This window comes from Salvelinus alpinus, chromosome 27 (assembly GCF_045679555.1).
Source record: "Salvelinus alpinus chromosome 27, SLU_Salpinus.1, whole genome shotgun sequence".
NCBI classification, from domain to species: Eukaryota; Metazoa; Chordata; class Actinopteri; order Salmoniformes; family Salmonidae; genus Salvelinus; species Salvelinus alpinus.
The window spans coordinates 27728187-27749624 of NC_092112.1; the positions used below are offsets into that span (position 1 = coordinate 27728187).

General features: G+C 41.7%; 2 protein-coding genes across 2 annotated transcripts in view; both read right to left on the reverse strand.

Annotated features, from left to right (window-relative positions):
• Positions 1–2092, reverse strand: part of slc35f1 (solute carrier family 35 member F1) — a 155620-nt gene extending 153528 nt beyond the window's left edge. Inside the window, exon 1 of the mRNA XM_071370071.1 lies at positions 1673–2092. Coding sequence (XP_071226172.1) covers positions 1673–1797 — 125 coding nt within the window. The 5' untranslated portion in view covers positions 1798–2092. The remainder of the gene's footprint in view (positions 1–1672) is intronic.
• Positions 2093–8965: 6873 nt separating this feature from the next.
• On the reverse strand, positions 8966–21406 carry nus1 (NUS1 dehydrodolichyl diphosphate synthase subunit). Its single transcript, XM_071370077.1, has 5 exons — positions 20824–21406; positions 19229–19363; positions 12559–12711; positions 11491–11590; positions 8966–10113 (listed from the first exon to the last, which is right to left on the reverse strand). Exons 1-5 carry the CDS (start codon positions 21188–21190, stop codon positions 10023–10025), a joined length of 846 nt encoding a protein of 281 aa, XP_071226178.1. The 5' UTR covers positions 21191–21406; the 3' UTR covers positions 8966–10022.
• Between the last annotated feature and the right edge of the window lie 32 nt (positions 21407–21438).

The following is a 21438-nucleotide window of genomic DNA, read 5'->3' on the forward strand; positions in this document are numbered from 1 at the left end:
CTAAAGAGATTTTCCAGTACTTTTGTATACTTCTTAACCAGTAATTCTTAAAGTAGCGCTCACAAGCCAAAAGCAGTCTCAGAAAATTGCATACTGTATTCACATATGTGCAGATATGTACACCACGTCATTGCCCTTTCTCTCTCTGCTGTGTGTGCATCTTGCTAGCTGTCACTCAAATGGCCAGGGCCTGAAGCTCATTGGCTAGAACTCGAATTGCTAGGGGGCTGGCCCATGTGGGGAAAATGGCACAGCTTCCATATAATAAATTGCTTTCAAACTAGGGATTTTGTGTTGAACTGAGGTAGAACAGTAATTCTGCTCATATATTATGCATGTATGAACTACACAATGACACATCCAGCCCAAAGCGGGAGATTTAAAAAAAGACTTAGGAGTCTCCGAAGTTCCCGAAGCATGTCTTAGTGCTGTGTTCTTATGCTCAAACATTATAACAAAATCAATGGGGACCTGATTGTGTAGCTTTTATTTTGTTGACTGTAAATGTATTATTAGGTTATTATTTCAAAATATGGGTCCATTATCTTTTCTATACTTTGTTTTAGTCTATGTTTACACTGAAAGTGTTGTTTTTTTCATCTCGAAAATGTATACAAATTATTTTTTTAAGTTTTAGTTGCAATGCAAAAAAAATACAACGGACCAAGGCATTCTGCATTATAGGGTTATCAGCTATACAGGTGGTACCATGTGAACGACAATCCCAATGCTCCGTTTTAACGTTTAGAAATGTCAATCATCACTTGCGATATGGTTTTCGAAACATATGGAATTTACCTTTCATATCAGCAAGAAATAATCTTTCAAATAAAAAAGGTACACTTACTGAAGCAGGTTTCTGGTGCGTCTCCAGTTGATTAACTACACTTACGCTATACGTCCTACACAGTTACACTTACAAACAGACGTTCAAGCACGTTAGATACTGTAGCTAATTAGTAACAAGCGCTTTAACATGGAGATGTGTTGGGACACTAACCCTATAACGGTGTGCAGTAATTTAACCTTTAGATTTTTTGAAAATTATATCTTGCTGATATGAAATATAGGTATGTTTCCAAAACCGTAACCCCAAGTGATGCTTAAAGTTCAGTCCAAGCCCCCCGGCAAAAAGATGCGTCCCCCGGCCAAAAGATAACAGTACTCCCAAGGGCAGAAGACAGCGCCTATGAATGGACTACCCGCGCGACCCAACTGGACACCACAATTTGGGAACCACTAGGCTACTACTTTAGGTAATTGTGATTTATGCAGGTGGTTGATGATTGCTGAATCTTCATGCTACAACACTATTGTTTCCATACAAATATCAAAAACACATAACCAAAAACAGCATTTCAATATTTATTGAAATACGACAATGTAGGCTACTGTAAAACTGCATTCACACACTGCTGAAATATGTTTTTCTTGCTCTGACCAATTGCTCCGCTGTTTCAGAAAATGACGTTTTGATAAACGTGCACTGAATTTAAACTTGGCAAGTGGTGCTTTACAAAAGAAACGAATGAAGCAACAATAATACGCTATGTCAAGTGTTTGATGTAAAATTAAAAACGAATAATTATAAATAGCCTATGCTTGAATTGTATGCATTTTATCACATTTGGTCCAGTCAAGTCGGGAGTAACCTAACATTTCTCATTCTTACCTGCTAAACACTTTTCTTATCCTTTGAACCAGGGTCGGCGATGCCGTAATGGTTTCAGGAGGCATTGTCTCAATGGTGGTGACAACATGATTCTGCTGCGAGGATATCATCTCTGAACTAAACATTTAACGATCAGAAACCAGGGTGCATTCTGCTCCGTGCAGGGAGAGGACGTGGGGCTCGGGTACTCCACGAGCGACTAGATCCGATTATCGGTGCGCGCGATGGACAACCTCAGCATTCATTCCATGGTTCACACAGGTGAAGATGATGACGCTGCTGTATTTACAAACAGTGAAGAATGTGTGTTGGCCACACACACGGGGAGTTCATGAAAGATGCACCTGTTCCCTAATGAAATGTTTGCAGAGGTACCCCGGTTCGTCAGTGTGCATTTTCTGAATGCCTGCTTCAGACTGTGCGGTGATTATGAGAGGCGACTGGTTTTGGAAGGGACGTGAACTACCTTTATTAGCCAGCAGGGAGAGTGCTTTCACCACAGTTAGTGCTGTTGAACCTGAGGAATAAACCCACTGATTTGGGCCTACTGTTGGAATACAGCAATGTAAATAGCCTGCAGATAAAGCGGATAGTTGTGCTCTATATACATAGTCCCTACAAATAGTCTGGTGTAGGGTTATAACAGATAAGCAATGCAGGTGTTCATTGGCGAAAATAAGCATTATGGAAATGTAAACCTATTTTGACTTTTTCAGTTTCAAAAGGGTCTGGACTGACTGAATATTCCATATGGATATAACCTACTGATTCTATTTTAATGGATAAAAGAAAGGAAATATTTCTATATTAATTCAAATAAATGTCATGTCATCCATATCAGTTGAATCACAGCAATGTTTCCAGTGCCTTTGAATATGTCTACTTTATTCACCAAACCTTAAAATCTCTCTACCTTGAAGTCAAGTTAGCTGTTGCATAGTCTCGTGTTGCCGCCCTCCCTAACTCTGTACCGAAGCTAGCTGTCACAAGATCAGATGTCAAGGAAAGCTGTCACAAACAACAGACGGTTTAGTGGTGATGAGACAGTTTTGAACTTAAGCACAACTAAAAACAATGAGCTGAGCTTTGCTTCCTGTAGTCAGAAAGACACCTCAACATAACCTAGTCTTTTTTTTTTTAAATTACATTTACATTTACATTTAAGTCATTTAGCAGACGCTCTTATCCAGAGCGACTTACATTTTATCTCCCTGCTTCTCTGCCCACACAGGGACATTTTCACAGACAGTCAAGACGGGCTTGTTTTGGAGCTGTCAATCTTCTGGTGGAAACCACATGAGTCACTCAGAGCGACAATCACAATGTTTACAGGGAGAAAAACAGCATGTTCCATGAATAATGAAATTATGAATGATGAAATGTAATCTGAGCAGCAATAGGAGGGAAAGGCCTCTTCTCTCTGATGTAATTCTACAGCAGCACAGTGTATGAGAATCTAGATACTGTTGAATCATCGGGTGTCATTATTGTCATTCAAATGGCCATGTTACACCGTGTCAGAGGGCTTACTACAGCCTCTATTTAAGCCATTTTCATGGCTCAGCACAGCAGTCCCTATGTCCTGGAGAACTGTGGGGGGTTTTCAACCTGGAACACCGTGTGGATCCATCACCCTGTCACACACACATCATCATGAGGCCATGAACGAATCATGAGGCCATGAACGATGACAGGTGAACAACACATTATGGTAATATAAAGGCTTTGGTTTGGGGTACATTGGTGGTGGAATTTACCGTGATCTTCTTTGGCCAACACTACTTTACCAATAGGACCAACTCCTTGAGTCTTCTTCAGTACATGTGTTTCATGAGGGAGAGATCAAACAGGCAAATAAATAATCAGTGATAATCAAACAGTGAAAAAAATACCTGAACTACAATGAATATCAATTAATATATTATCCCTAGTGTTGGCTCCAACAGCCCACTCACATGCCCACTGGAGATGGCAGGGGTTTCGTGGGGTCGTTGTGGCTCACATCAAGTGCCTCCACAGCCTTTAACAGTTTGAGGAAGTCTCTCTACTACCTGTGCATCTGGAAAGTAACTGCACTTTCCTGTCAACCTGCTGGCTGCTGCACAAATTACGATGACTCATTCTCACCCCTCTTGTTAATTAGGCAGAATGAAACACAGAATTAAAGGGTAATTGACAGGGAAATTGATGAAGTAAATTGTTTCTATAAATAAATTGTATGTATAAATATTTCTGCGTAACAATACAGACATTCTGCTGTGGAAGATGTGAATGGCCATTGAATCTCTGTCGCAATAGCATTTTGCAGTAGCCTATTCTTTGTGTGTTGGAGTCACAGAATTAGCTGAGGACAGATCACTTTTCACTGGAACAGAGGAAAACGCTCAGGGTAGCTGATAGCAGCTATGGATTTAGTCCATCCTAGACCTCTAATACTTGTGACTGTCCGTTTGTAAGATTTAGTCTGTCCTAGACCGCTGATTTTCATCCTATTCGGACTTAGAGACAATGGAACAGCTTTGACCTTGTATTCCTGATAATATGTGTACAAATGGACTTACTTTACTTTATAAATATCTGACTATATTTAACTATGCTGGGTGTTCTCCTTCCTCTATTTTGGTCATCCATTGGGATGGGTCCTACACAGGCAGCCCAATTCTGATATTTTTCCCAATTATTGGCAAAAGAGCTGACCTGATTGGTCAAAATACCAATTAGTGGAATTAGGCTGCGTGTGTAAACATAGCCATAGTCTTGTTCATGGGCTGAACTGATGACACACACTTTCACTGTCCGTCTCAGCCCCTCAGAACCTTAGCAGGTTGTTAGTACACCGAGAGACGGGTGCGGTCAAGGATGTACCTCGTCAATGTATTGGCCTGTGTTGCTCCGAACAATATACCTGTGGAGCTAATAAATCCATCCAACTGTTTGTTAAACGGACCGATGCCAGTTAGAACACTCTAGATATTATCTGCTAACACACACTTTAATTAGGCTACATATTACATTATTATTATGTAGTCATTCAGATGTGGTTTATTTACGTCTGTTGGTACATGTTTGGAATGGCTGCTTCCAACAATTACATGTTCCCAGACAGCACTAATCATCCATCCGCTGGAGGTTGAAAAGGCGCTGCGAAACATTGTCATGCACCAATACTCCAGCTATCACCTATCAGAGTTGTCATGGAAACATACAACGATCTGGGGAAGTTGTAGCATTTCTGCCATACACACAACACCTCCAGACGCACAGGCACACACACTCTCTCTGGTCTCTGTGTGTCTACTCCACTCAAGGGTCACTTTCAATACAGGAAGGAATCCTCAGACATACAGTAGCTGGTCCCTTCCCAGTCCACGTCTATGGTTATTTTGTTGCACGAACTCTCCACATGTGCAGCATTGTGCATGTTCAAGGACTGATCATTTCTTTCAACGTGTTGATGTGGTACTATGCGGCTTTGTCTGTTCATATTCAGTACAATCTTTTCAAGCGCCAGTCTTTCTTTAGCATTCCTCGAGGCAGCCCTCAAGGTACTCATAGATTATTCATGATAACTAGGCATTAATAAAACAGTAACAAATCAGCCAGTGTGGCAGTTAGCAGGATCTGTTTTTGTTGTCGTTGTCGATTTCGCTTTCGTAAGCTGAGATGCATTATTACAGGAATAAGCACACAGAGGAATCAGTCACTGCCATATAATTGTGATGCTGTCTGAAAGGCTATCAGTAGCCAAACCCTATTTCCAATTTCAAACCCTGTGTAGTGATCCATCAGGGGGTATTCATCTTATCTGCTGTGTTAGTGGAGCATGACAGACGTCCTGTGAAGGCAAAGAAATAACGACCCAACTGTGTAGGCACTAAATATAGTAGGCCAAATCATTCAAATGAATAAAACAGAGGCCACTAGCAGGTCTTAATAAAACCTAATAGTCCTTGGATGTATTTATGTCTTCCCTAATGTGTCCTGACTGGGCTTGTGTATATATAAAGGGACCTGAAATGATGATTTAGCCTTGGACTAATCCACCAAGATATTATTCTGAATCAATATGCTGTGAATAATTCATGTAGATTTACCAACACTGGGGTTGGGCTTTGCTCTTTCCATAGATTGATCTGATAATATTCATAGTACCAACATACTGTGATATTTCTCAACTTAAACCAAATGGATATTCACTGCAGTTTTACTGTTAATACTGAATCAAGTCAAAATGGGGGACTGCCACAGGTTATTACTGATAAAGAGAAGGAGTGCTGTTTATTGTAGTAGTAGACCAAGGTCTATTAATGCTGCCTTTAAGTATTGAGTCATTTATCTTGAAAGGATGAAACTACAGAAGTGAACAAAAAAGACAGCAGGATCCTACATCATAAATTAGCAGTTTATAACCAGTTTTCCATTTCAATTCATTTAAAATAGGTACACATGTAATTGGATTCTATATCCTTTTTCTAAATCAATAAGAAATGTTTGACATATTATTTACAATCATACACAGATGAACAACATGGTTGCCATGGTTACTTCAGCGCTACACAGGAAACATTATTCACAATGCGAAAACCTCTACCAGGCCCTACCCCAGTTCACAGTGGCGTTGGCACTGTTTACAACTAGAAGCCCATGTCTGTGCATGTGTTTATTTCCCCACCAGACTGAACATGAAGATTAAAATAAACATTCACAAATTAAGTACAAGCCTCCTACAAGGTCACATGTTCATAATTGTTAATTAATGCACTCACAGCCCTATTTATAATTAGCTGCTTTTAGCCAGCATACTGGAAACTGACAGTGCTTTCTGGCATCCCCTTGTTGATCAATCAGCAGGGAGAACAGTCAACTGAAAGGAAGGAGTAATTAAAATATGCTTTAGTCGTTCTACATCAGCTGTAAAAACTATGTTAATATCTCATATAAGACTTTCTGTTGTAGAGCAGAGGCTGCTGAGGGGAGGGCGGCTCAAAATAATGGCTGGAATGGAGCAAATAGAATGGCATCAAGCACATGGAAAGCACCTGTTTGATATATTTGATACCATTCCACCTATTCCGCTCCAGCCATTACCACGAGCCCGTCCTCCCCAATTAACGTGCCACCAGCCTCCTGTGGTTCAGTGGCCCCACAATGCTATTGCATAAAAACAGAAATGAGCCTGAATCTAGCACACACAACTACTGGTTGGTTCTAGAATGGGTATGAGAATATCTTCAGTTTGACTTCTCTTTTCATCCCCTCAGCTTAAGAGGCCATGACAGCACAGCACATAGGGGAATACTTTTGGGTCAATGTCAATAATTTTACTCCCAATGCGTCCTTCATATCTGACTGATATCCTACTTAAAGATGCAGTCTGAGATCTTTAGCACAAAAACAAATGTTTGCATGACTTAACATATCGTACTAAATGGATGACGTAGTACACAATTGGATGAAGTAGTGAACAAAAAATGGGCACCCATTTTGGCTCGTGAGCTAGTACCACTCAAAACTACTGAAATTATAGAAATGTTCGGGGGCATCACTTTAAGACAATTTTTTTACAGCTAAATTCTCATGGATAGGAAGGAATCTTTTAAGACAATAAACCTCTACAAAATAACCAATTTATTGTATTGAGAGAGAAAGAAGCTCACAGTCTGTCACCTTTTCTCATGTTACACTGTGTCAAATCTGATCTCCTAAAGGCATCACTAGGGTTGTTAGAGAAGTAAATATGGCATTTTGGATAATTGAGACACCTACAAAAATAAAAAATTCCTAAACTTACTAGAGGAAAATCCTCTCCCTTGCAAGGATGCGTTATGAACATAACGCAATTTCACTTCGTTCTCAATGACTGCCGTTTTCAACATTTATTAAAATGTTTAGGGTTGGCCAATAGGGGGACGATAGCGTCGTATATCACAATGTTGTATGGGTACATAATCGCGCAAGGACAAAGGTTGACATCGCCCAACGTAATTTCATGTAGTTCTCCATTTCTGCAGCCCATATGCCTTCACTTGGTCTAAAAGACTGACATTAAGGGTGGATTTAAAGCAAATCTGCCTCAATGTTTACACGCAGCTGCCACATCTGCCTCATCTGAAAACACTACACCCAACCCTCTTCCATTTGAGGGGGATGTTAAGACTTATGTAAAGTGCTGCATCAGAGAGTAGAGTAGCAGTACAGTGGTTTGAGCTGCTCTCAGCTGCAGGTGTGTAAGCCTGCCTGTATCGAAAACACAACACACATTAGTATTTAAAATTAAGCGTTTAAAAAGAAGCGTTTGAAGATGCTTTCCCTTTGAATGATGGTGCAGTCCACCATGCATTTGAATGACTGCTGCATATCACTTCAGAATGACTAGAATCCTGCATCCGAGTGCCTCTCCCTAGGCACACAGCTTTCAGATGGTGAAACACATACTTGGTTATATGGGTTGGGACGCAATGATCAGAGAACGGCAAACCACCGGTGTCAGTGCAAATAAAACATTCAATTAATATCTAACACATCCAAGGTTACTACAGCTTCACTCTCAGTCCATTATTCAATAGTTGATCATTTGAGGTTAAATCCAGCAGGCCTTTCGGTGCATACATTACAGGGAGTAAAACACTTGTTCACCTTACCATAGAACACATTACATGTGAGGGGACATGCAGAGAACAAGATCAGACAACACAACTCTACAAATCAACCTTTTACATCGGTTCAATTTAGCTCTCAGGAAGATTATGAAGACATTATCAGCTGTTCAGTCTACCTTTAGAAGATGCTGAGGGAATCCAACCCAAACAAAGCATATAGGTGTACTGCATATATGTGGTTTTCAGTAACATTTATTGATTAACCTTCCTATGACAACCCAACCACTGGCTAGTGAGGAATTGGGAGTTTCAGTCCCACAGGTAATCAGTTAGCATTATGGTGTAAATGCATACGGCCACCTGGAGTGTTGTTTGAAAAGGCATAAAGCCCAGGTTGGCGATTTACTGCCACCTGCAGTTATGGAATGTTTGCTTACTAGTATAATTAATTGGCTGAGAAGTCCAAGATGGTATCACGTGATCCTTCCTTAACCAATAGGAAGTCCCACCCAGTTGACTACTTCAAAAATGGTTAAAGTCCTCAATGGCACTGCCCATGCTAAAATTGGCATTTGGGCACTAGTCCTCTATCTAGGATATCCCTACAGTGTAAATACTCCTGTATGCCATCTAACCAGAGAGAAAGGAAAATAAAATACTGAATCTGGGTTTTAAACAAGTTCATGAGATGAAAGAAATAGCAAAACACTTTAATACAAATGTTAGTCAATATTCACATGGATTAACAACAAGACAGCAGCATTGAGGATTAAGGGGCTCAACATGCAAAAATCCTAATGTTATGGACAACGGAGTGAAAACCTAGTAATTCAACACCAAATAAAATAGTGTTGGTCATGGGGGAAATTGTATACAGACAACTGCTTTATTTTTCACCCTGATTGATTGCAAAGATTGGATTTTGTGTAGGTTTAGTGTAACTTGCTGGCTGAGTTTCACACATGTACAAAAGCAGACACACACACAGTCCACCAATAGTAACTCTGAATGAAGACACAGCACAACCATGTAGACATCCTTAACATGCAGAGTATAGTCCCGTATCACAGAGCTCTCGTTCCACATCCTCCCGTACCATATTGATCAAGCGCTACATTTGAAGCACACTTATATAATGTATATTTCCAGAAAAACCCCAAGGTCCTCCATGCAGTCCTTTACAGAGATGGAGAGACCTGAAGAGCAATGTTGTTGTTTAGCATTAAACATTCTGCCTGGCACATTCCTCCCAACACATCACTCCCTTCCAGAGCAGCAGAAAGCTTTATCCATTATCCTCATTCATACCTCAGGGGCACAGCAGGATCTACAGCAAACAGAGAGAGAGCGAGAGAGAAGCAAAGCAACACTAGATTTACACCATACGGTTAACAATGTCCTCCAGGTAATGTTGGTTCCTCGTTAATACAGCTGACGCAGGGGCATTGGCCGATCTCTTCCAAGCCCGCTGATGTTCAGTGCGTGCCATTACCTTGTCAGGGTCCGTACTACCCAGCATGCCTCACAGAGGCAGCCTGGTGACCCTTTCACGTTGCGGAGGAGCAGTGAGTCCGAGTGAGCGAGGGTGGAGGTGAGATTCAATGTGATGCGGCAGTACGCTGTCTGGCTGGTTGCTTGTTCTCTAGTGCCTGTACTGCAAACATAGAGACCCGGGAGGAAGAGGGGCTAGGGCGGACCCGTACCCCACACCCTTGTCGTTCCCCTTCCTCTGGAGGGGCGGGGCCAATCACTCACTTCCCCAGCCGCTGCTCACAGGAGGCGTAGCGCTGCAAGGCGCTGAATAAGTCCTCATAGGAGACGTCTACATGGGAGGGTAAGGAGCTGCAGGAGAGAGGGAGGATGTTAGAGAGAAACTACAGAGACACTTCTAGCCTACCTCAGATGGCAGTAGCTATGGGCAGTAGAGTAAAATCTATGAATATAAAATAATGTTGGTAAAATAGATACCAAGCAATAAGTGATGAACAGAAATGTTACCATGTTACATTAGTTAAAAGGCGTACTCCAAATACAATTATGTAAAAAATCTCCTGTGATTCCCGAAAGCTGCTGCTTGAGTTAATGTCTAAAGCAGTTACAGCACTATATGGCCATCTAGTGTTTGATGGAGGTCAAGGCCCAAAATGTCCTTGCAAATCCCTGACAATGATAGGACTCTAGTGCCCAAAAGCCTGTTTATTAAGCATGGGCAGCGCCGTTGACTACTTCAAAATAGTGAAAGTCCTCAACTGGGTGGGACTTCCTATAGGTTAAGGAAGGTTCACATAATTCCATCCAGGTCATCAGAAGGGATCAGCTAATGATTTAAACTTGTGAGCAAACATTCCATAACTGTAGGTGGCAGCACGCACCCTTTCAGTTTGTTAACCAACTTTTTGGGCGGTAGGAAGCCTAGTGGTTAGAGCGTTGGGCCAGTAACCGAAAGGTTGCTAGATCAAATCCCCGAGCTGACAAGGTAAAAATCGATCGTTCTGCCCCTGAACAAGACCGTTAACTCACTGTACCTAGGCTGTCATTGTAAATAAGAATTTGTTCTTAACTGACTTGCCTAGCTAAATAAAGGTTTAGCTAGTCAACACTCGTTTTCTTCCGAAGTGATGCCATCACATCCAGCTATCTTTATCAACACAAGATAGTTAAATGGAAACGTAGCCTAGCATGCAATTGTCGATTTTCTATGATTTTATTTATTTATTTTTAATCACTGGACCAGTTAATGGAAACATAGCTAATGTCTAGAAATAGGATTTCTGCCATTTTTAGTGATGCATCATAATCTGTCAAGTCGCATCTTATGAAGGCTGAACTGCATAATTTCCCCTCCGTTTCCATTAAAACAGCACTGCTATTTATACTGGATTCACAGCAGCGTACAGCAGCGTTTTAAAAAGCCTTGTCAATCTGTCAAGACAGGAGACAAATTAGGCAGCAGGCAGGTTTACCAGTTAATCTGCACAGATAAGCACAACAGGCCCATATCAATTCTACTCAGGAGGCAAAGCAAAGGCATGCACACAAACTCTCCCTCTCTGTCACACACACACACACACACACAGAGTGGTTATGAGGAATAAGAAAGGAACCTCATTGTTATTCGTGTCCAGCTCTTCAGAGCAGCGGCTATCCCAGCAGTCTTCTACACAAGTGAGGCAGCCTTATCGAACGTGTGCACACAGACAGACACTGTACAATACTCACATGAACTCTGTCAGTCTGATGTGCCAGGGCAGGAATCCCAGGGTGCTTTCTACTGGGCCGAACTTCAGAACCAGGTCTGGATCTGGTGTACTCTTCGACTCTGCACATACAGAGACAGCATGGAGAGAGATCAATGGAACAACCAATCACTGGAAATTTCAGAGTGCACCGTTTCGAGCATTTCAGAGGTTGGTTTGCATAAGGACTGTGGAAAAGATTAAGAAATAACCATCTGAATTGCCTTTTCTTTTTTGAGAGGGGGGTGTTAGAGCACTACAGCAGCAGCTTGCCAAGCCCCATAGACACTGACTGCTGAGGAACAGCTGCACTCACTGGCCCAGAGAAGTAAACACACAATAACTTCACTGTACACTACACTGGATGTGATTGGATTCGACTCAACTGCACTGAAGTGAACTCTGCTATCCTCTGTAGTTTATATTCTATCTGGAGACCATCTTTCTCATCATTTTGTTCACATTTCTGCCTTCGGTCTCATCCATCACCTTCTACAAGAGTTTTGATTTGTGAGTGCAAAAGGATGTGTTCCACTAAAGTAATGGTGATGTGATTTACAGCTAGTGAGGGTGATCAGTCTTAGCCAGGGGCTAACGATGGGCAGAGCCGGGGCGGGCAAAGGGCTCAGGTCAAAAAACCCACATTGAGAGAGGAGCTCTGGCTCAGAGTGCTTCATCTTCTACATCTTTTGATCAAACACTGTTGGAGCTGCTCTAACAGGGGGCTCCTTGACCTTTACCCAATTTCTGTCCTCCATCCTTCCTGAGCTTCAAATAGAGTGAAATTGCTACTCTGAACATCATGCCAAAGGAGAGCTGGTGAGCTAAGCTTCACTGACTGTACTCCAGCTTGTAATAGTGCAGCACAGATTAATATCAGATAATTTACAGTCTATGATTAATACTGTTATGATCAATAGAATGTCTATGGGTTTTATCCTGACGATTAAGCAATTAAATAAAGGTGTTGTCCCAGTCAACGAATAACAATACACTAAAGACCGGTAAGAACCAATTGCATGTCCTCCTGCTGATCTTGGGGCCTCCTCACCTCTGAGTAGGGAGTCCAACATAGTGACATTGATGTCTTTGGATGTCTTTTCCCTCTGCTCCACAGCTCTACACAGCTGCTGTGCTGCCTGCACGATCCTCAGCTTGCCGTCGTCTGGAGACAGCACCTTCAACACAGACTGACACGACAGCACTGTGGAAACAGAGGAATACAGTCATGATGCGCCCCACAAACACACATACCGGTACTCAGGCACGCACACACACACACACTAATCATAACAATCAATGGTAAACGTGTCAGGTGTCTGTTTGACTGAAGGTTAGTGGGTGGGAATGCCTGCTTTACAATCCTGCTGTTACGCTTTAATATATGGAATGCCGTTTGGGTATTTGGGTGTCAAACTATACACGTCAAATAACACTATTTGACATGTCAAATAAAACAATTCTATGATGTGCTGAATTTGCACGAGCAAGCCACGCTCCACCACTACGATCAGTAGCACTGTCAAAGCTGTACAAAAAACAAGTCTGCAAACAAGCACACACCGGCCACGAACGATGTGTTCACAATACCGCGTGGGTAATAAGGCATTATGTGTTCAACCGAATAGGAAAACGTTTGTGTCAGCATTTGAAATAAGATCAGGATCAAAAATGCTTGCGAATATCTTTGATACAGATTTTATTAGCAACTTCTGCAGTAGCTAGCTAGCTTTAGCAGTCTACTCAGTACACACAAGTGGTTCCCCCACAACGTCCTCCTCAGAGTTAGACCCCAAAAAAGCCACGTTGTATTGTTTTTCCTCTGGAAGCGTGTTCAATACACATAGTAGGATGACTGATACAATAAATGTAGCTCAATTCAGATTCACGCAATAAGAGCTACAACGCAAATGTTCTCTGGGTGTCACTGAGTAGACTGATACCCCATGTAATTGATCCACAAACCATAGGTAAGACTGTACAGTGCAATATGATTGTCAGTATGCACAATAAGCTGACTTCCCTCAAAGTCCCTGATAATATTTGTGTAAACTCTTCACAGTTGTGTTCTGTGGTTGTCACTGATTAGACTGATAACCCATGTCATTGATCCACAATCCATAGGTAAGGCTGTATAGTGAAATAAGTATGCCCCCAATGCGAACTACCTGCCCTCCAGGACACCTACAGCACCCGATGTCACAGGAAGGCAAAAAAGATTATCAAGGACAACAACCACTCGAGCCACTGCCTGTTCACCCCGCTAGTATCCAGAAGGTGAGGTCAGAACAGGTGCATCAAAGCTGGGACCGAGAGACTGAAAAACAGCTTCTATCTCAAGGCAATCAGACTGTTAAACAATCATCACTAGCACAGAGTTGCCTATATACAGACTTGAAATCATTGCCCACTTTAATGGAACACTAGTCACTTTAATAATGACACTTTAATAATGTTTACATATCTTGCATTACTCATCTAATATGTACAGTGGGGAGAACAAGTATTTGATACACTGTCGATTTTGCAGGTTTTCCAACTTACAAAGCATGTAGAGGTCTGTAATTTTTATCATAGGTACACTTCAACTGTGAGAGACGGAATCTAAAACAAAAATCCAGAAAATCACATTGTATGATTTTTAAGTAATTAATTTGCATTTTATTGCATGACATAAGTATTTGATACATCAGAAAAGCAGAACTTAATATTTGGTACAGAAACCTTTGTTTGCAATTACAAAGATCATACGTTTCCTGTAATTATTGACCAGGTTTGCACACACTGCAGCAGGGATTTTGGCCCACTCCTCCATACAGACCTTCTCCAGATCCTTCAGGTTTCGGGGCTGTCGCTGGGCAATACGGACTTTCAGCTCCCTCCAAAGATTTTCTATTGGGTTCAGGTCTGGAGACTGGCTAGGCCACTCCAGGACCTTGAGATGCTTCTTACGGAGCCACTCCTTAGTTGCCCTGGCTGTGTGTTTCGGGTCGTTGTCATGCTGGAAGATCCAGCCACGACCCATCTTCAATGCTCTTACTGAGGGAAGGAGGTTTTTGGCCAAGATCTCGCGATACATGGCCCCATCCATCCTCCCCTCAATATGGTGCAGTCGTCCTGTCCCCTTTGCAGAAAAGCATCCCCAAAGAATGATGTTTCCACCTCCATGCTTCACGGTTGGGATGGTGTTCTTGGGGTTGTACTCAACCTTCTTCTTCCTCCAAACACGGCGAGTGGAGTTTAGACCAAAAAGCTCTATTTTTGTCTCATCAGACCACATGACCTTCTCCCATTCCACCTCTGGATCATCCAGATGGTCATTGGCAAACTTCAGACGGGCCTGGAAATGCGCTGGCTTGAGCAGGGGGACCTTGCGTGCGCTGCAGGATTTCAATACATGACGGCGTAGTGTGTTACTAATGGTTTTCTTTGAGACTGTGGTCCCAGCTCTCTTCAGGTCATTGACCAGGTCCTGCCGTGTAGTTCTGGGCTGATCCCTCACCTTCCTCATGATCATTGATGCCCCACGAGGTGAGATCTTGCATGGAGCCCCAGACCGAGGGTGGTTGACCGTCATCTTCAACTTCTTCCATTTTCTAATAATTGCGCCAACAGTTGTTGCTTTCTCACCAAGCTGCTTGCCTATTGTCCTGTAGCCCATCCCAGCCTTGTGCAGGTCTACAATTTTATCCCTGATGTCCTTACACAGCTCTCTGGTCTTGGCCATTGTGGAGAGATTGGAGTCTGTTTGATTGAGTGTGTGTACAGGTGTCTTTTATACAGGTAACGAGTTCAAACAGGTGAAGTTAATACAGGTAATGAGTGGAGAACAGGAGGGCTTCTAAAAGAAAAACTAACAGGTCTGTGAGAGCCGGAATTCTTACTGGTTGGTAGGTGATCAAATACTTATGTCACGCAATAAAATGCAAATTAATTACTTAAAAATCATACAATGTGATTTTCTGGATTTTTGTTTTAGATTCCGTCTCTCACAGTTGAAGTGTACCTATGATAAAAATTACAGACCTCTACATGCTTTGTAAGTAGGAAAACCTTCAAAATCGGCAGTGTATCAAATACTTGTTCTCCCCACTGTATATACTGTATTCTATACTATCTATTGCATCTTAGCCTATACGCACTGACATTGCTCATCCATATATTTATATATTCTTATTCCATCCCTTTACTTAGATGTGTGTATTAGGTATTTGTTGTGGAATTGTTAGATATTACTTATTAGATATTGCTGCACGGTTGGAACTAGAAGCACAAGCACTCGCAATAAACATCTCCTAACCGTGTCTATGTGACCAATAAAATTTGATTTGATTTTAAAGTCTAATACATCCAGTGTGATTTAAACATATTTTTGTCAAATTAACAAATTGCCTTTGTTAAATTTATATAACATTTCAACCTTGTTAAGCATGATTTATTAAATTATGGCACAATTCCACTATTTGTATTCATTTGCATCACTGTCAATTACAGACTTATTTTGAAGGCAAACCACAAAATTCCACTATTGTGGCTAATCCTTATTGTGTCTAGCTTCACATTGGCGGGTCCGACCACCGTTAATCAAATAACATGCTGACCTCACTGCACGCGGCGCAAAATAAATGTACACATACATGTTATTCAATCATTAAACCCACAATGCTGTCTGCGTAGCCAGGTGCTAAAATAGAACTTGGTTCCATTTGTGACGTTTGATGAGCTGTAAGTCCTGCCTTTCCCATCTCCTCATTGGTTTTTAGGAGCATATACCCATGTGGGTGAATGAAGGATGAACTGAGGTCCACAATCCAGTCGGTAGGGGTAATGCACCTTAAAGTTGGTTGGCAACCGACGTTGTGGCAGATGAATCAGAATTAGTTGGGTAACATAGATAATTAAGATGTTTTATTTGCATAATATGCTTATGTGAGATACTCGTCATTAGAATGTATCCCTTCGGACTCTGGTGTTGGCAGTTGCACTTTCCCCTCAGCTAGGGCTCAGTCACTTGGGGCCCAGAGAGGGGAGAGGTCAGGCTTGTCTTTCACATGTCCCTGGTGCTATGCAGAATATCAGAAAGGGAAGCGGACAGAATGGAACATTGTCTTCATATGTGAATGTGTCTTTACCTATTTTTAAACCATGTGAAGGGATGGCGTGATTAATGGGGAACCAATTACTTGTCTCCACAATGTCTGTGTGCCAGTCACTCCCTCCTTTTCCCATTGGGGGGAGGTGTATGGCAGTGTCTGGAAACATTGTATGTCCTCTCTGATCTTACACTTATCCTGGGATAGTGTATGACCTAGAGGCTCACTCCCCTCAGTGAGCTTGTCCAGGAGTGGGGTCAAGAGGGGGTTTACTTGAGATGGGAGTATCTAGAGTCAATAATTGATATATGCCATTGGATGAGTTGGTGTTTTTGTACTATGAAGTAACAGCAACGAGATTAGAACCTCGTCTGAGGGACCAAACTCAACGATAATTAATAGCGAATGTTATCTGGCTATGGGATAGTCCTTTCTCAAGAAAAAGTATTTCTTTGTGAACAGTTCCTAAGACCTGTGATTCGTCATGCAAGTTGAGAGTGGTGTATCTTGGCTATAAAAGATCCTTGTAATTTTCTGTAGTCTCTTCTCAACGGTTCATTAGAAATAGTAAATTGTTGAAAGTCAAATGCTATTGCAAAGCTTATTATTAAAGATGTAGTTTAACTATAACTCTGACTGGTGTGTAGTTTGTAACTCTCCTCATTTGGTAAAGCAGAAATATGCCACCACAGCATATAAAGTTCAAAGAAGAAGAAACCTGAAGGAGGAGAGATTACTTGAAACGAACTCGGTTTACCCTTTGATCTGTGGATTAATTGTTGGAGTTTAATTGTTGGAGTAGAGGACCTTGTGCATTTCAGGTAAAATAACAACTATGTTTTTATCCCAGTACAAATTAGCTAGCAACAGCAATTGCCATAAATGTTTAATGCTTTTCAACATGTCCCCAAATTAATATAGCCTTTTCAGAGTTCGTTTTGATATTTCAACCTGCGTGTCTTGATCGCATCTGGAGTGGATGGACAAAAATCAACATGCGCGAGCGGTCTGGTCAGCATGTAAGAACTGTCTTATATATTATGGGTATTTTAGATGACACCTAGCCTAGATAGTTAGCTAGCTAACAATAGCTACTGAAACAGATTGTCATTTTGTTATGTTTTTGGGAAAGAACATTGTTTGCATCCATCAGCTAGCTAGCTTTTTTTATGACCAGCGCTTGGGGAAGTGTGTCTGCGCACGTATGGCAGCAGAAGGTGCACGAGACAACTTTACCAGCATCATATGATACGTAACAGGTGAATCGTTGTGACATATGAAATACGAGTGACAGTGTAATCAATGTGTCATAACTATGTAAAAAAATATATTAATGTGCTACATTATTACGCGACGTGCAGTCATATTCAGATCCTGATTGGTCAACAAGCTTATTTGATGCGTTAAAGTGTTATTTGATGTGTATCTTTCTTGACACGCAAAGACCCAAACGGCGTTCCATATTAATATTACATTTATGGGTTACAAAACAAATGAATAACAAGAGAACATAGAGATCCTATAATTCGTAAGTTATACAAGTGAATTATAGGTTCTATGAAAGGGAAAAACAAGAATTCCTTGAAGAGAATTATTCTGGGTTGTGTTCCTTTACTACTCTATATGGTCTGTGTGTGTGTGAGACCGTGTGTCATAACAGATTGACTTGCTCAGGGGATAATGGTGTAGTTGCCAACCGCAGACGGCCAGTAAGACTACACAATAGAATAGATCTTAATCAGTCAATACAGGCTGGCTGCAGTGCACATGCTCTTCAATAAACAAATGCCACAGATGATGATGCAATCATGCTTTCAAGCCTGGTGTATTGGAATAATATTCATAATCCGTTTCAAACTTCATTCAATAAGTGATGATGAATTGTGAATATTACTCCAGATTGCCTTGCAATCTAAATTGCCCTAAAGGGTTTCATATATTATTTAGTATCCAATAGAATTGAAATGATTATTCATACTACACATGGCAGAATTCTGAATGCCTCTTCTCTTCTTGGTTGTAGTCCGTCTAGTTCTTCTGGTTTAACCCGATTATGGCATACTACAGGAGTAAGGACGGAGAATAGCAGAGAAACCACAGGGCATGTCCCATTGTTCCAGATGTTGAGAGGCCGTATGTATCAAGCGTCGAGTAGGTGTAGGAGTGCTGATTTAAGATCAGTTTAGTGCAGTGTTTCTTAATCCTGGTCCCGGGGACCGAAAGGGGTGCACATTTGAGTTTTTGCCCTGGCACTTGGGGCTCTAAATTAATTTGTTTTATTGGTAGCACTGGTGCTCCTAATTTTGAAAAGTTAGGAGCACCACATAAAATTTAAGCGCACCAGAAAAATAGATTATTAAATTGATGGATATAGCTTATATAAGGCCTATATGAATCCTACTTACATTTGAAGCACATCTCCTGATAAAGGAAGAGCTACCACCACTGGTAGCAACCTGTATTAGAGTTAACGTTTGGCATTTAGTTTGCGATTAGCATTATGCCAGCTTCCATAGACTAGGATTGTTTGTGTGTAATTATTGATTTTTTTGTGGAGTGCCGCTTTAGACCAGCACTCCTAATCTGAGATGCATACAGCCCCTGCTGTTCAGTGTTCAAGTGTCTCACCTTGTTGGTCCTGTTTGTCAGTGCCATTGTTAAGGAACTCCACAGAGAGCTGCTTGGAGCCTTCTAGATCTAGGAGCTCCTGCTGCTGCTTCAGGATCTCATCCATCAGCCTTGAGTTGTTCCTCCTGAAGACACCTGGGAACCAAAAGGGTCATGGCTAGAAGGGATCCATCTTTAGTCAAATTAATGTCAGATTTTACTTTTTGTAGCAGGTTAGGAGAACTTATGCAGCAGTTTAGGAGAATTAACATAGCATGTTAGGATAATTAGGTTAAGGTTAGGGAAAGGGCTAGCTAAAATAAAATCTACCTTTGACATTAATTTCACAAAAGCTGGATCCCTTCTAGCCATGACCAACCAAAATGGATATGTTATCTGTTGGGGGGAGGGTTCAACCTCTCACTGGGGGTTAGGAACATTGGGCACATCCAAACTTAACTGAAAGACGAAAAAACAAGGAGATTTGCAACCTTTCAAAACTGATACCTAAAATTAACAAAATATTATAAGAAGTCTTGTAATTAGGGGGGAATAAGGCATCATATGCCAGATTTGGCTGCGAGAGACTGATGACACAAGTCAGCAGACATTGAGGAACCACACCACTCAAGAAGGCGTAAACAATATTTTCAAACAACTAGCATGACCCAGTAAGAGTGGCTGTGGTAAATTTTATTTTTATTTAACTAGGCAAGTCAGTTAAGAACAAATTCTTATTTACCATGACGACCTACCCCGGCCAAACCCGGACGACGCTGGGCCAATTGAGCGCCGCCCTATGGGACTCCCAATCACAGCCGGATGTGATTCAGCCTGGATTCGAACCAGGGACTGTAGTGACACCTCTTGCACTGAGATGCAGTGCCTTAGACCGCTGCGCCACTCGGGAAGCAAGAACAGAAATACTGTGTGTGTATAACTTTCAGTTAAGCCAATTCCCTCTAGGCTCAGAGAATAGGTGAAAAAGCCACAGGGCAAATCTTGAAAGCCTATTGAGAGTCGGGACTCCACCAGTTGAAATCATATTCTATAATCTAGCTATACAACATTGTTAGAGTTGATAGAAAATAAACTATTACACTCCAGCGGTTTCTCTAATGACAAGACATGCCATTTGGGAACGAGGGCAGGGCCCAAAGACAATTTATAAACTGGGTGGTTGGAGCCCTGAATGCTGATTGGCCGACAACCGTTGTAGATCAGACCATATACAACAGTATGACAAAACATTTTTTTTACTGGTAATTACAAAACATTCAATTGTACTGCTGTAATTACGTGGCTAACCTGTTTATAATAGCATTAGGCACCTGAGGCCTAAGCAGATATGGCACAAATTATGGAAGACGGCTGGGTAAAGCTATTTGACTATCAGAATTGATAATAGATAGCTAGGTAACAGTTATCCAAGGCAACTAACAACGTACCATGAATAGGAAAGTTCAACAATCGCTGATTACAAACAAATCAAAATATGGCTGGCTGGCAAGGGTCTGCACTGCAGCGCACGTGACTGTCTGGTGGTGCGATATTTAGCAACACTTCCTGGTGTCAATTATTATAAATAAAATAACGAAGAAATGAAATAATCTTACCGTAATTATCGTACACACTGACATAAGATATGCCGACTGCCATGCACCACACCACAAGGTTGGCTATATCTGTGTACCGTGGCTCCTCTTCCGCTATCAATAAGCCGATATGGTCAGGCAGCTTCTCCAGAGATTTCCCATCCGCCCCCCAGCGATACCGACGACCAACGCGTTTACCGGGTGCTGGGACAATATTTTTTTGGTTAGGAAACGAGAGAGCTATCGGCACAATAAGCGCCGTTAAGGCTCGTGACCACAGTTGCCCATTCCAATTCCGAAGACGGAGTCGGAACCAAGTGATAAGCGTTCTATGAATGTGAAGAAGGACATGCAGAACCTGCCACAAGAACTCGTACACTATTGCCATTATGCCGCCTTCCTCGACAAAATCTCGAAATTGAATAATTATCAGGTATCTACCGAGCTCTGCATTTCAAGTCTAGATATGGATACACCCTAATCTACTCCCGTGAGCCATTTAGCGTACTGCCAACGCCTCAGTTTACACGGCTGCCATCTTCATCCAACCTTTACCCTCTGAACCCGAAGGATACACGTAGCTTACTGATTGGACGATTCAGCAAATATGAAATCACGCGAGATCTACGTAGGGTT